This window comes from Paramormyrops kingsleyae, chromosome 11 (assembly GCF_048594095.1).
Source record: "Paramormyrops kingsleyae isolate MSU_618 chromosome 11, PKINGS_0.4, whole genome shotgun sequence".
Taxonomy (NCBI): Eukaryota; Metazoa; Chordata; class Actinopteri; order Osteoglossiformes; family Mormyridae; genus Paramormyrops; species Paramormyrops kingsleyae.
In genome coordinates, this window is record NC_132807.1 from 8,097,417 (window position 1) to 8,114,186 (window position 16,770).

At 40.5% G+C, this 16,770-nt stretch overlaps 2 protein-coding genes across 3 annotated transcripts; both read right to left on the reverse strand.

The window, feature by feature from the left end:
• Positions 1-784: 784 nt before the first annotated feature.
• rab27a (RAB27A, member RAS oncogene family) lies at positions 785-16,523 on the reverse strand. 2 transcript variants are annotated; one of them, XM_023814231.2, is made up of 6 exons: positions 16,463-16,523; positions 6,803-6,975; positions 5,411-5,496; positions 5,193-5,296; positions 4,788-4,911; positions 785-3,828 (listed from the first exon to the last, which is right to left on the reverse strand). In XM_023814231.2, the coding sequence occupies exons 2-6, from the start codon at positions 6,953-6,955 to the stop codon at positions 3,624-3,626; spliced, it is 672 nt and encodes a 223-aa protein (XP_023669999.1). In that variant the 5' UTR covers positions 6,956-6,975; positions 16,463-16,523; the 3' UTR covers positions 785-3,623. The 2 variants fall into 2 exon arrangements, with proteins under 2 accessions (XP_023669999.1, XP_023669998.1); XM_023814230.2 differs by lacking the exon at positions 16,463-16,523 and adding an exon at positions 14,354-14,549.
• On the reverse strand, positions 15,768-16,543 carry LOC140593434 (protein PIGBOS1). Its single transcript, XM_072717971.1, has 2 exons — positions 16,463-16,543; positions 15,768-16,074 (listed from the first exon to the last, which is right to left on the reverse strand). The coding sequence occupies exon 2, from the start codon at positions 16,003-16,005 to the stop codon at positions 15,829-15,831; it is 177 nt and encodes a 58-aa protein (XP_072574072.1). The 5' UTR covers positions 16,006-16,074; positions 16,463-16,543; the 3' UTR covers positions 15,768-15,828.
• Between the last annotated feature and the right edge of the window lie 227 nt (positions 16,544-16,770).

The window sequence follows — 16,770 nt, forward strand, 5'->3', positions numbered from 1 at the left end:
CTTCCATTTGTGTCGTACTGGTCAGAACCCCGTCAAGGGATGGCGGCGGAATTTAAGCTGCCAAGCTCACTGCGACATCTGTATATGACATCTATTTATGTAAATAACTATGACACGTCGACTTAAGTATAAAGAATCAGGTTACTCCATTAATGTTGTATGACCCTACTCAATTTCACTCGCCAGTATGTTAAATAAGTCGGCAAATATGGGCATAATTGTGTTAATTACTTTTCTGTCCCTGATATTGAAAGGTTACGTACGTGTCTCATAAACACATAAATCTAAAGTTTTGTTCAGCACATAAGTGTATTAGTATGTTTTAACGTCCAGTTTCTCATAGAATAAAAATATTTCTGATAATACACAACATTGATAAGTAAAAAATTGAATAAATGTACGTTTCACTTACTTCAGATCGAGTTAATCACGCCGAGGTGTCTGAGGCGCGAACAGCTCAAATGCACTCGACAGAATGGCGTCACCGTCTACAGTTCTACGGACTCCGTTAGTTCATAAAATAATTGAAAGTGTGCTTTATTCTAACACAGTTACGTCACGTGTGTAATGCAGGCATTTTCATGCATGACAGACCATGCTGTATACTTAAAATTACCTTTAATAAGGTAATAGACGTAGGCTATAATATTGATCTGTGAGAAAACAATGACTAAAACTACAGCCAATTTATATCCAGAAAAACACCACTGCGCAAGAATAATGCATTAAAATGTCTGCTTAGAGGTATTTGTAAAACAGCACAGCAAAAATAATAAAACAAAAACAATGTTCAATTTGCATTTTATTTGATTTATGAACATCAAGGTGCATACAATGGCTAACACATCTTTTGTTAACTCCATGCCTGCCGTATTGAAATCAAAGGAAAATTAAGTAAATAGTGAATTTTCTGTGATACTCACCTATATAGGCCTATCAGTAGTTGTCCTGTGCCTAAGTTTATTGATAATAATAACAGTAATAGTAAATGCACGTTGTTTATAGGCATATCATAAGTATTCACTAAAAAACTAGTGTAAAATATGCGGTCAGCCTATATTTCAAATTTGAAATTAATTCCAAAAACGTGTCAACTGACTTTATGCAGGCAAGATAAATATCAAATTCCAAAAAACCTTTGCCTCTTCAATCCAATGTGACAGGCCTAAAGCATGTACAGAGGTTTCAGGAGAGAAAATGATTTTGATAAATAAAATACAAGCATCTTCTGAATAAGGGATACAGTTTACATATTTGGCATAAAGTGTGTTTAGGCAGTGAAACAGTGTAACAAACAGGATGGTAGATTCAAAACAGCTCAAAAAACCTTCGTCAGATCTTTTAATGTTTTTTTAAAAAAAACCTGCCGTACAAATGTACTTAGAACGCAGCTAATTTAATGCATTGATCACATTTCAGCTTTAAACTCAAGAGATATTCAGATTTGGTTTGAAGTCTTCGCTAAAAATCACTCTCAACCGGCAGAGGGCAGCACTATGTCGCGCGTGGGTTTCCTGTCGCGATTAAGACCGGTGACCACGGTTTTATATTCCAGATTTCTCCGATATTTCCTTTGGGAGTTTATCCCAATGTCTAATCCTGTCTATAACTATTTACACTGAAAAATGGCACAGTGTCTTATAACTATAAAACCAGTACAAAAAATAAATTTTAAAAAAGTTAACCCCCACAGGAGCTGCTCTAGTGAACATTGTTAACGAGTGGTTCCTACACGGACAGTTCACCAGTAAGTCGTTCATCGCTTTCATTGTGCTCACACCAAACAGCGCTAACTTTATTTTCATAAACAGTAACATTTTTGTATTTAATTGCCCCACACACAGTTTATACTTGGCACTTGAAAATTTTAATATAATCCTTGTTTAAAAAAATAAAATAAAATAATAATAATAATGTAGACCTACTTGCTTCTATTTATAGAACCAACAATTCATTAAAAATTGTGAATTTTGAAAGTGGTGGAGCGGATCCTGTTCTTAAGATTACATTAAGAAATAAATTTTTCTGAAAAACTAAATTCACGATCATCAACAGGTAGGCAAGGTGTACACCTGGTGCGTGCTGGTAGTTTGTTCAATTCTCACAAATTATGGCTTTGTATACCACCACAATGGATTTGACATGAAACAATCAAGATGTGATTTAAGTGTAGACTTTCAGCTTTAATTTCAAGGGGTTTAACAAATTTATAAATTACATCCCGATTAAGAGTTCAAAATTAACTGGACAACGACTAACAAGCTGTTTCATACCCAGTTATGGGCTGTCCAAATTCTATTAACAAATAAACTGTGATGGATGACTGCAGAATGCTTTCTTTGGTGGAAAAGAACCCTCTCACAGCATCTAGCCAGGTAAGGAACACTCTCAAGGAGGTAGGCATATCATTGCCAAAGTCTGCAATCAAAAGAAGACTTCATGAAAGCAAAGCGAGGGTTTACCACAAGGCGCAAACCACTGGTGATCCTCAATAACATGAAGGCCAGATTAGACTGCCAGGAAAAAAAAACTAAAAAAGCTTGCCCAGGTCTGAAGCAAAATTCTTTGTACAGATTTAAAAAGTATGGAGAAGGGAAAGAATTGCTGATGATCCAAAGAATACCATATCATCTGTGAAACAGGGTGAAGGCAGTATTATGGGATGGCATGTATGGCTGCCAGTGGAACTGGATCACTAGTATCTATTGATGGTATGAAGCGCCAGGATGAATTCCAAAGTGAATAAGACATTACTATCTGCTCAGATTCAGCAAATGCTGCGAAACTGATAGGACAGCACTACTCCGTACAGATGGACAACTATGCCCAAAGCAAAACACGAAAGCAGCCCAAGAGTTTTTCATGGCAAAGAAGGAGAATACTTTTCAATGGCAGAGTTGGTCACCTGACCTCGACCTAAATAAACATCCATTTTACCTGCTGAAGACAAAACTAAAGACAGAAGGACCAACAAAAAACAAGCAGCAACTGAAGACAGCTGCAGTACAGGCCTGGCGACGCATCACTAGGGAGAAAACCCAGCATTTGCTAATGCCTTTGGGTTCCAGACTTCAGACAGTCATTGACTATAGAGGATTTTCACCCAAGTATTAAAATGATCATTATTGTTATTATATTGTTAGTTTGTCCAACTACTTTTGAGTCCCTGAAAATGGGGGGACTATATTTCAAAATGGCTGGAATTCCTAAATGGCTCACAAGATTTTTGTTAAACCCCTTGTATTAAAGCTTAAGGCATACACTTCAATCACATCTTGTTTGCTTAATTTCAATTTCATTGTGGACATGTACAGAGCCAAAATTATAAAAATTGGGTCATGGTCCAAATACTTATGGACCAAACTGTATGTACATCGAAATTACTGACAATTTCCTTTGGACCCATGACTAGTGCTGATGAGCAAAATTAACTTGATGTAACTGGTGGACACACATGTTAGCAAATCCCACTTTTCACCTGCCTAGCAGAGAACTCCCAATGCCATTGGTTGGTAAACACGTGACACACTGTAGTACTGTGTAGTACCAGCTCTCCCCAGTGCTGGCGATGGGGCCCTTACATGCGAGCACGGCTCAGTCAGCCCTGCCTGCCTTTCATATTCCTAACAGCTGCATTTGCCTTTCGTCTCCTCCTTCTGCTCTGCCGTCTTCTCGCTGGTGCTGTGCCCATTTGACCTCACCGTGCCATCTGGGATCCACGACTTGTCCACGCAGCGCTCCATCCTCTTCATGATCAAGTCCAGCAGAACCTCCACGGCCTGATTCACGTTGGTGCCGTTTGCCGCGCTCGTCTCAAAGTAGGGAATTCTGCAGGGAACCGTGGTTACACAAACATCTTAGATAAATCATAGAGAGAAAAACGAAGTGTTATTTAAGTCTTATTCACCAAAAACGTTACCGACTACCTCCTTATCTATCGAGGAACATAACAAAAACATAGCAACCAATTAGTCTAACAAAGTGGAATGACTCTTACTGACAATAACAAAGTGTATTCAGTCCTGCCTTCAGCTTCAGTGGTGATCAACAAATACTTCACGGATGGGAACAAACCCTGAGCATTCCAAATCGCCAGTCAACACAAATGCCACATCACAATCACTGCGATTCTAGTCATCATCAGTGAGGTGAGATTCCTCCTCTGGTTTGTTTCAGAGTACCTGCACTTCAGTGGCAGGTGGGGTTCAGGTAAGGCTGTCTGCCATGAATTTCTGTGATCAGACCTGATATTTGAGTCACACCTAGCCAACTGTGGCAACTGACCTTTGCCGAGCATATGGGGGTGGGGGAGCTTAGAAAAAGTAGATCTGGAAGCACAAATTCCTTCATAAGTAAATGTACCACCCATCACACAATATACTCATTTTATTCCCTTATTATGAATTTATTTTAATAGAACAATTACCTGCTATTTACTGTAACATGGAAACGACGGAGGAAATGTACAAATAGTAATCATAAACATTTATTTTGGTAAACAGTACAAATCTGAATCAACTGCATTGCTGGGAAAAGCAGGAAAAGTTATGTTTGATATGTGCAACCTATCAAGAATCATGACATGGCGACTGACACATATGCAGTGCAAGTAAAGAGAAGAAAGCAACTTCCCTGTGTGATCCGTGTATGAAGTGTACACACACAGAAACTGCCGACCACATTAGATGGATAGCAAATGCTCAGATTTGTGTGAGTTTCGCTTGGCCCCGCCTTGGGAACACTCCTCCACGTCCCAGCCCTCTTGAGGCCCACAGGATGATGCATACCCATACTTCTCTGCCAGCTCCTTCGCCTCCTCTTCTTTGACGGCTCTCTGCTCATCCAGGTCACACTTGTTACCACACAACACAATGTCTGGGTTCTCGCAGTATGCGTGCATCTGTAGCTGACCTGGATGGTGGAAGAAAGATTCTCTTCAGGTTAGGCTGCAGCAGGTGCCCTGTGAAATTGATAATCTTGACCCGTGGATGCTCTTTCAGGATCATACGGATCATACTAAATCAGTGTTTGCCAAGCTAATTCATGTTTTTGCTCCCTCAGACCTCCCTGACAGACAGTCCACATTTTTGCTTCCTACCAGGAGCTGCGAGGAAGCACAAACATGGACTATCTGTGGGTCCCTGAGGACCGTATTGGGAAACATTGTACTAAATGATTCTAAAGAGACTTACTCATCCAGTTTCTGACATTGAGAAAGCTTTGCTCATTTGTGAGATCAAACAATAGAAGAAAGCCCATGGCATCTCGGAAGAAAGCTGTCGTCAAGCTCCGAAACCTGAGGTCACAAAAAGGTCACTTCTGTTAATGATCTGACCTCATGTAAGGGTGACATATTAGTGGATGGGTAAGTCACATTGAAAGCTTCGGACGTGTCCCATTCATGCCCCACCTTTCCTGTCCTGCCGTGTCCCACAGCTGAATATGGATTCTTTGGCCTTTTCCCGCTACCGCGTCCGGACCGTTGGATTTGTATACCTACAGCATGTAGACAGGACAGGATTTGCAGCCAAACCATCCCTTAACACAACTAAACCTGCATCAGAGAGCTGGAAAATCATCTCGAGAATTTGGACAAATGGAACCCTGCACTTGACCAGAAAGGAAAATAAAAAGTCTGCTGGTAGCTGACACTGGGCCTCAGGAATTACCGTGAATGGTGTGCATGGCCATGGGTTCTTGCTTGGCACACTTCTTAAATATTTATCTTATAGGAGTGTGCAAACCAAACAAAATGCTCGGCACGTTGAGTTTAACGTGAACACTCCTATCGTTCTCCTCCACTGAAAGGTCTCCTCCTTTAATTGAGAATTTACCTGTAGACGCCAGATAACATATTTTCAGGGCGTTTTTAGTAATAAGTAACTGTGGGACAACGGGTCTTTTTTATGGAGGAGGAGGATTTGAGGAACTTCCACAATTCTATGCCCCCTGATTCAGGATGTTTAAATACACCGGTGACTGTCAGTCCAGATTTTTGTCCATTTCCACTAGCTATACACCTGATTGTACTTGTCAGCTAATTATAAAGCACTTTATTTCCCAGATCTGAAATTCAACAAGTCAAATAGAACAGAGACAGGAAGTGGTTAGGGGTGCCACTGAAGCTGTTTATAGATAAATTATACATGACTGGTCTATTTCAGAGCTGCACACAGTTAATGAGATTCATCTGAGAGCCACAAGATTTGCTTTATTTCATTACCAAAAGACTGGAAAAGCGTAAAACACTTTCATCACTACTGCCTCTCAGGTTGATCCATTCAACAGTTTCCCGCATTCAGCAAATAAATGTCTACTAGCTACATGTTTGCGTTGTTGTTTCTATGGTGAATGATGACTCAGATATAAAAATAAAATCTTATCAGTGAAATGCTCTCAGCTGGCTAGATAGCAGTTTTCCGGAAAAGGGTGGGCACACGCCATTAATTTTTTCCGCCCACAAGCAGAATATTAAATACAGACTTGGAGGAGGCAGATAAAAAATGTGATTGATGGTCTGCTGATGCCAAAGATGGGTAAGACAGAAAAATCAGCAGCTGACAGGATAACACCACCAAGACCAGCAGTCCTACAACTTCCTACAGTATATTCTTTTCCTAAACTCTACACTCAAATTGTCCCAAAATATTACAATATGAATATTGTTAAGAAATACAGCTTCTGAAGTTTAAAATTAGTGGAATTTTTGTTCCATTTTGGTGATTTAACATGCCGTTATAGGACGTACCAAACTCAGCAAGCCCACCTCTCACATCATGACATTACCAGGACTTCGACTTACCACCCGCTTTTCTCTGAAATCGATGCCCACTGTGGTGATGAACTTGGAGCTGAACTTGCCATCTGTGTACTGATACAGGAAGCTTGTCTTCCCAACTCCAGAGTCTCCAAGAGCTAGGAACTTGATGAGGTAATCATAGTCCCCATCAGACATAGTGAGTTCCTACTTCTGTCCTGTAAACCACACAAAGAACTCAGCGTTACAACTAAATGGTTAAAGGTTTGGTGGAGACAATGCAGTCATAGTTATTTAGGATATTCACAAGAAAAGCTCACAGCAATTATGATTTTTAGTATCAGTAGTTATCCTGAAATGACTGACAAGGGTCACACTCAATGAAATGTCAGCTAGACAATTTGAAGCGTGCTGGGGAGATTTTCTCGGACAAAGAGAGTAGAGAATAGTGTAAATTCAGTTAAAGAGAAATTCTGATTGTTATAATAGATGTGTGCTGAACATGTAGAGAGCATTTCAGTATTTCAGTTAACAAACAACATCTCTTTAAAAGATGACGACAAAATCACTTTCACGTAGGCTGCACTCACAGGGTCATCATTTCCCGTTAACACCAAAACCCGACTTAACATGTTTGTAGTTCAGTAACAGCAACAGGCTTATTTATACATCTATCCATTTCTTTTTTTAAATTACTCATGAATCTATAATTCTCAATAAGTATTTTGATGGACTGAAATGGTCCTTCCATTGCTCTTCATACTCTGAGATTTATATTACAGATGATGCGACATGCTGTTCAATTTCATTTCAAAACTGTACTATCAAAAACATATACAGTATATTCCTCATCCACCTATTACATATACACGTGAAAGTAAATTGAGCTACTTGTATAAACATTGAACAGGCTGCTTCAGACTTGCGGAGCTTCAGTATCCGTGACTTATCTGTATGCCTCTTTAGGATGGTATCGCTGAATTGCCCCTTAAAACCCACAACGTACCGCAGCATTAAGACACGGCGCTGCTGACAGGAAAAAAGGCCACAATGTAGAGTCCTCCAGTAATGAAATTAGTACATCTTTTGTCACCAAGGCAGAGCTTTGTGTTTGAATCGACTTTAAATTGCCCCCTAAATGGAATTAATCATTATGACTTTTTTAACATCAATTTTTTCCCTTGCTAAGACTATCATATTATATTTTTTGTGTCAAATGTACCTCATTTTGACAATCAAAATACCTTTTAGATGGGAGTCTGCAAATGGGTAAATCCCTGCATTTCATTTATCATGTGCCACAGCAATATTTATTTCGCAACTTGTTTTGCCACTCTAATTGTACCATAAGGTACTTGGCAATTTTAAATCCCGCTGAGCCCGTTTGTGAGGATTAACGCTCAAAAAGGCCAAGACTTACAACAACTGCAGTGATAGGCTCAAGCAAGCATTCTGTTTGCACCCAATCAGCCAATCAACAAATGCATTTATAAATGTTTAAGACTAGACAAAAAAAGTGGATGCCAGACTGACCAAGTAAACAGGCTTATTTATAAAGTGATTTTCAAAAACACAAGTTCAGTGTGACCCTCAGTGGGAAAGCTAGAAGACTGTCATATGACTGCACAGGGAAAGGCAGCGAAAACAAGTCATACATTCTTTCTCCCTCAGCAGTACTAAACCCCCATCCTCAGCCTTAAGTGGCTTAACGTCCAGAAGAAAAAAATGAGCTCTGTGAGAAATGCAGAGCTACCCTCACCCTGCCCCTGGTCAAATCTCGTTGGCAGGGAAGGAAAGGAAAACATGGAGAGATTTGTGTGACAGCCTCACACGGATCCCAACACTAGCGTCCTGACAGGTTGCAGCCTCAGAATTCTCCTGTAAATCAAATTAGTGGGAATGCTTTGGGAAGTAAAAATGCAGTCTAAGCGTCAAGCTCATTATCTCATTACGGGAAAATCACATGGGGGGCCCTTCAGGAATTAATAAAGAACCACCAAAAACACAATGCTATTCCAGAAGAGGACTCTTCACAATTACTTGTTTCTCCTCTAAAGAGGGCAAGACAATGTGCTTCACCTCCCATTAATGAATGTTTCATGTTTTTTAGTCACATAAGGTTAGTGCCGTTTCTCCAGTCATATCTCCCATCTTATCTCCTGCCTACAAATTTCCCCCAGTACGTTCTTCTCTAAAAGTCATCTCTTCATCCTAGGCTTGTCTTATCTTGGCATTAAGAAGGGAGGACTAGCAGCTGCCGCAGCAAAATGCAGCATGCAGTCAGCAATGGTAAGCAATGCCCTGCAGGAGACCCAGCAGAAGAGGCAAATACACGGAGGGGGGAGGGGCTGGTGACACTGGGGGAGGCGGGGGCGGAGTCTGGCTGCTCGCTGGGCTCACATGGTCTTTCTCCCAGCCAGGGAAGGAGAGTAATCCCCCTCAGGATCAATTCGTTTAATGTCACTGCATGCATTTTGGATGAATACAAATGGTGAAAAGCAGTGTTACGGCATGTTACACTAACTGAAAATGCTCACATACTGACAACATAAAACTCTAAAAAGTAAAAGTGTAAAACTGTAAAAGTGTAAAGCGTGTCTCTGCAATGGCTGGCAAAAAAAAACATCGACAAAAGAACCCCTGCAAGGCTTTCAGTGAACCCATGTATAGAGCAAAGGGCTGAGGAAGGCAGGCCTGCTGCTCATCGTGCTCGGACAGGATGCTGTCCGGCCTGACTGCACCGCCAAACCATGCGGCTTTTCAACATGCATTCTGAGATTAAACTTTCACAACTTTTTATCTGTTTAAAACATCGTAGCATCAATGAAAACTGTGTAGCATGTCAGAGAGGTAACCTCCAGTACCATTAACTTTTAGCCTATTAATGTGTACTTTTGCAGGGCTGACCTCATTGCACACTGCACAGTCATGAATCTCCACCTTCTCTAAATATTTAGACAATTAAATTTCACACTTGCAACACACCCTCGTCTTAAAGGTACCCTCACAAAAATAGACTGCTGAACACAACAGGTTGTGGAATTACGCTAAACTTCATGCTATTCACCGTAAGTTTTCTTTCCATAACCACAAAGGTGTTTATTTATAACATAAAATGCCTTGTTATGTAAAAGTTTACCACTATGCAATGACACTGTGCAAGTACTTCCCAGCCGTAACACCGTGGGGATTCCAGCCCCACCCCTGAAATCGTGCCGGATTTGGATTCACGGAGGAAATAGCATCCAGGCCACGTAAGTAACTTCAAGACAACTAAGGGGAGGGGTCGGCATCTATCTGTCAGGACCTCTCTCACTCTGTCCACTCAAAGCCATTTAATTTCATCATGTTTATATAAAAAAAAAAAAACATGTTTTAAAAAAAAAAAAACATGGACGAATACATTTAGGGGGGGGGGGGACTGAATTATTTAATTAGCTGGCTTATCATGCAGCACATATCACACTAAATGCACAAATTTGCAAACTTGTCTTGGTTTACGTAAACTTGTATAATGGACTTCAGCTAAACCTTCTCATTTCCTTTGTCGCTGGATGGAGAGAAGGCCAGACATCCTCCTCGTCCTCATTATCAGTCATTAGGCTAGATGTAACTGGGTGTCATTATTTGGATGAAGCAAGAGACACGAAACTATTAAGCAATATGAACTGGCATACTAGACAGTTAATGGTCTATACATCCATCATAAACTTTACAGCTAACATTCTATAAAACCTGGATCATTTCTGAATATACAGCAGTATGTTTTATATACAGAATAGTGTTTTAATACTTTGCTATTAAAATGACAGTAGACATTTTTCCCCCATGATCTGGAGTAGGTATACATAGAGAAGGATCTAAGATGCCTGAAGGATTAAGGTAAATTATAAAATCAATATAGCTTCATATAGAAAGTGATTCTGCAAAGGAAGTCCGTCTATCCATCCATCCATCCATCCACTTTCCGCCTCTTATCCACGGTTGGGTGGCGGGGGCAGCAGTCTAAGCAGGGATGCCTAGACCTCTCTCCCCCCAGCCACCTCCTCCAGGGGAATTCCAAGGCATTCCCAGGCCAGCAGAGAAATAATTTCTCCAGCGTGTCCTGAGTCTGCCCTGGGGCCTCCTCCCAATTGGACATTCCCCAAAGCACCTCCCCAGGGAGCCGACCAGGAGGCATCCTAGATCGATGCCCGAACCACCTCAACTGACTCCTTTTGGCGTAGAGGAGCAGCAGCTCTACTCTGAGCCCCTCCTGAATGTCTGAGCTCCTCACCCTATGTCTACGGCTGAGCCCAGACACCCTGTGGAGGACACTTATTTCGGCCACTTGTATCTGCGATCTCATTCTTTCGGTCATTGCCCAGAGCTCATGACCACAGGTGAGGGTAGGAACGTAAATTGACTGGTAAATTGAGAGCTTTACCTTCTGGCTCAGCTCCCTCTTCACCAAAACAGAACAGTACAACGTCCGCATTACTCCTGACGCTACACCGATCCGTCTATCGATCTCCCACTCCCTATTTCCCCTCACTCGTGAACAAGACCCCAAGATACTTAAACTCCTCTGCTTGAAGCAGTGCCTCATCCTCCACCAGGAGAGGGCAATCCACTCTTTTCCAGTCAAGAACCATGGCCTCAGACTTGGAGGTGCTGATCATCATCCCAGGCAAGGAAGTAAACTTTCTACATGGTCATATCCTTGGGAATGTGCGTCTACTTTTAACACCACGTGTAATCATTTATGCTGACTGGGATTGAGCTGTAAGAACCATTTAATGCCTGCAAGGGATGCCTTAATTCAGTAATAATTGGACGTTATAAAGGACTTCAATTATATGAGCGGCAAACAGAAAGGGGCTCACAATGACTCCCTCCCCCGACTACAAAAGCGATTTGAAAAGCTCTCAGTCAGGGCCTTTCTTTGCAAGGCATTGATTAGCAGACATTAATCCAGCTCCCCACACAAAATACCTCATCTATAAGCATCAGCTGCTTCTCATGTGCTTCCCCTGACTGGTCAGGTGACCTGAGGCATTCGACAAAAGCCCAGGACCCCGTTAGGTAACCGCATCTTACCAACCCTGGCGTAACAGCTGGGCCTTGCAACACTAAACAGCTACTGGAAGCAAAAATATACATTTAACATTAAAGTAATGTTTGATAACCAACACAATAAACATCACATAGCAGATATAAGAACTCTGAAAGCAGATGCTATGAACTAGGTTATTTAATATATGAATCCCTACTGCCAAGAGAGGGTCTTTACTACATGTATTCAGAATGCTGGTTTCTTTTTTGCAATGTCAATAATAAAATGATTATTAAAGGCTATAAAAATATATAATAAGAGAAAGGAATGTGCGACAATCTCGCAAACCTAGCTGTCAATTAATCACAAGCTTTAGATAAACCGGTACCTAAGTCATCAGTCTATCAGCTTCCAGGAAACTTGTGAGAATTTCACACTGGAAGCCATGATATTTGAGAATATTCTGGAAGATATGGTTACAGGAATTTGTTACTCCAGAAAAAATAAGGGTTTCTTAGGAAAAGAAAAAAAGGAGAGAGAGAAACTTAAACCTGTTTTTTTTTTTTATTAAAACATTAATATGATGTGTGCCGTACAGATAAATGCTAAAAACCTGAGATGCCAGATTATCTACTGAAGTGGAACAGATGCTGAACATTAACAGACACCTAGAAGTCTTACTGCTCCCCAAGCAACCCAAAAATCGTAATCTGGATCTTAGGAATGAATAAGTATCTAAATCTCTTCAAGATTTAGACACAAACAGTGTACTTCAACATTGTTCAATATGCTTGACATATTAGCAAATACGGAAAGGTCTTTAACTGAATAAAGCAGAAATGACTGTTTACTTTTGTCCCGATTGTACATCTGGTCATATCTGGGTTACAAACACCTACAAACATATTTCTTTAACATTTTGATAAAATGCAACTACTCATACAGCTACCATCATTTCGGGAATAATCAATGAATTTAAAGAAAATTAAGCATTTCTATGGAAAGAGCCCAGATTTTGCAAACTAGGGAAAATATAAATCACTACACTTGATGCTAAATCCTTTTGTCAGCTGAATAATATTCAGATTTTTGTTATAATAATGATAATATATCATACCTTAAAAGTGGGGTCAACTCTAACTAAATATATTATACTACAGCGTCAGTATGTGTTTTCAGTTGAAAATACTACCAAGACGGAAATGGCCACCATTCACAATGAACACCAGCCTTCTGATCAAACTTTCAGCTCTGTACTGGCGGGCAATTCTTATAACTTTACAATACTACCTCACCATAAACATCTGTTGTCTTCCCCAAAATATTTCTAGAGGGTTACGGAGCTAAAGTCTTTGCCAAGAGAAAGGGTGAAGTGTCTGCTTTTATTCAGTATTTTACTCCTTTATCACGAATGGAGGGGAATGTTCGTGTACGTCTTGCAAAGCACACCTAGAGTATGGTCTGTAGACCTAGGAAAATGTCCTCAAGGCGTTTTACAGCAAATAGGCCTACCTCAGCATGGCTGTGCATCTAAAGGTCTACAACACTGTGACCTTTTTGCCATTTTTAAACTCCTGTGATCTTAGGCCAAAACAAATACACGTTTCGAAACAGCATCTCTCCGTATCGGCTTGCTGGTCTGTGCATGCGGGACAGATTGGGACACTTCAAGGTGGTGAACTGTTCGCATGTTTATAAAAGACATCTTAAGAAATGTCAAAAGTTTAGGGTGCAAGTACCGCAGGCTCTCCACCTCTACTGAAATATGTTACAACCAGCAGTTTAAGGCCACTGGGTGTGGGAAGGCTCATATCACAGACCGCAGTTGGAGCCGAGCAGCCGGGAGCAGCCGGAGCAGCCGGGAGCAGCTGTGCGCTTGCAGGGAGCTGCAGAGCGCCCGGTCTGCGCTCGCTGTGCGCACTTCGCTAAAGTCAATAAAGTCGATGGAGTACTGAATGGCACCTGCCTTAAACTGAAATGTCACAGTCATTATTAAAACTTATTAAAATAATCGAGACTCTCTTTGTTCTGGTAATAATAATTATATATATATATATATATATATATATATATATATATGCAGTAGGTTTTATGCGCAGGGTGATGATTCTGTTTGCCCCTAGGACCATTTATAATTAAAGGAATTAAGGTCTTCAGCATAAATTTTATCAGAGGAAAGCCTAAAAAGAAGTATTCACACATTTATAAAGCAGATATACAGAAACAGCCACATTAAATTCCAAAGAAATGAATATGTATATCCCATTTTATACAGTCTTCACAACTTCGCTTCAGTCTCGTCGGAACGTGAATATGCTGTTCAGATAAACTCCAAACGGTACAGTCACTGTCAAATGCATTTTGGCGTGTTACATACCCTGCCTGCAGGGGAACTTAACGGAATAATGACTAACAAAGTTAAAGAAGCCGCCACTTTGATAGATATAAAGATGGTTTTATTTAATCTGAAAACCTCGTGGAGTGATTACTCATTTAGCTGCTCTAATAAGTCATTTACGAAACCAGTTTAAGACATGCCTGCTGCACACAGTTACACTCACCTCTGTTGTTGGTTGTAAAAAAAGTCAACGATGATACCTGATTCCTCTAGGAATTTAAGGATAGATTAAACTTCCATTCGCTGCTCTGTCCTGCTACCTACTACGTGCCTTTCAAAATGTCCCCTTTGTTCATATACTGTGAGAACAGCTATTACAGCCCAGTCAAATGTGAACGCATTTCCCGTTTTGGCAGGCAGAGCCCCTCCTTCACTAACCCAGGATGTGGAGACCTCCCCGGGTGAGCTGGAGCGCCGCCCTCGCCGTGACATCGCAGGTCTACTGGGCTCCTTGTGCATCTGTCCTCACCAGTGGACGTGTGGACACATGCACTATCAAACACAGTTAGGTGTATTAAAACGTGTAAAATTTATGTTAACATTTTGTAATACTGCAATTGAACAACATTTCAGTCTTTGGGTGATATTCTGTAAAATCGAAACACACAGCTTTGCCTTCACGAGTGAGCCCTGCGATTTGACCATGCAAAGATTGGCGTGATAAGTCTTTCTGTATAGTGCCACCCAGAGGCATCTAACAAGAACAAATACGCCCCTCTTGTAATCACCAACAAAAATGTGCGTGTAAAAATAGCAGCACTCGAAATCTTATGGTGGCGATCTTAAAGAAATATCAAGTTCTTTCAATACCGACAGTTCTCTCGCAACTGTGAAACTTTGCAGCAGTATAACAGTTTATTCAGCTCACCAGCCATTGCCAAGTTCACTATGTGTGTTTGAGCAGGGAAATTTGCAAAGTGTGTCACAGACTGACCCTCCAGGCCCGGAAGTGGGGAACCATCTACTCAAGTTAGTAATGCCCTGAACATCAAGCTTGCGACGCTGGAAACCAGATATTCCTTTTCTTATCAAAGAGAAAATTAAATAATTTAAAATATATGTTTCATGTATTTAAACACATTGTTACTCCACATTGTTAAGCCTACTTTACATTAGGTAAACATCGCCAAGAAAAGCTCGAAGCTCCTTGGCAGAAAAAAACAACTTCAGACCAAACAATACTTTGACAACATGACGAAAGCATGTAAAACCCTTAACAGGGTTTGGCAATTAGATTTATCCAAGGTGTCGTACTGGAGACAAGACATCTATGAGCATTTGCCTGCAGCGTGAATGATAAGATCTTCACACCAGGCGTTTAGACAAATTTAAGCGTTCGTGCATCTTCCGATTAGGTCAGCATAGGTCACAAGGCAGCATATCACTCTAAACTGAATGCTGTTCATATGCACAATATGCCCTATTTTATATTTGATTCACAACTCCACCACGAAGTAATTATGTCGATAATTAAATTCTTCGACCACATGCAGCGTTATCAATTAATGGGTATTTTAAAAGTGGGGATTTCGAGTCTTCAAGTGTACAACAGACATTCCTACAACCTGCAAAAAAAGTCTTGTACACTAAGTAATTTATTTGACAAAGAGGAGCATGATTATCGCACATGATTATTGGTTAATCTTTAATATTTTCTTCTGCTTTGCCCTCCACATTCCCGCCGGGGTTTGGCTCAGAGGAGCTGCGCATCCAGTCAGATGAGTCAAAAATCGGTCTGTATACATAAATGCCACCGACAACTCCTACGATCACTGCCATGGCTATCTGGTGAAAGGGAATACGCCTGCGAAACATTTCCCATGCAAGTCTTCCAGCAGTAAACGTCCACCGATGAAAGAGGATTATTTTTTTGAAAAGATAATCCTGTTGAGAATGGAAATATATTAAAGACAAAAGACCTAACACAAGTTCAATGCACAAGAAGTTTCTAAACTCTGTGGTTGAATTTTGTTTCAGGCACATTATTTAATGTTTTGATGGCACTGTCACTAAGCGATTACTTAGTCAGAATTCAGTGGGAAGCGCGAGCAAGTGTAAAATAACATTTTTCGGCTACAATCGGCTATAACATATTTCTGAGGGGTCATGAATAACGTGAAGACTATTCATCAGCCAACAAGTTTACACTGCAAACTGTCACCTAAAACCCCAATGCCTCAAAACACATTATACTACTATTTTTTTTTATTTAAAGGCAGATATGTGCCGGATATATATTTTTCATTAAGAACCAAACCTTCTTTCTCCATACCTTGCTATTGTTTTATAAGCGCCAGACACACGAGTCCGCTTTTGGGTCATTCGATTATCTGCATAGAGAGGTCAAAAAAATGCGCCGATAGTACAGCTTCCGCACATTCGCTACTTATATTTCATAGCGATATAATTATACATATAAATACATATATTTTACAGATAAGCGATACCTACATTAACAGTTATTTGTCGCATAACGCTGAACTAGTTCCAATACAATTACTGAATATAGCAATAGCCTGATGTAATCGTTATAAGAAAGTAGAATTTGCGAACAAAAATCAAAGCTACTTTTACTCGGGC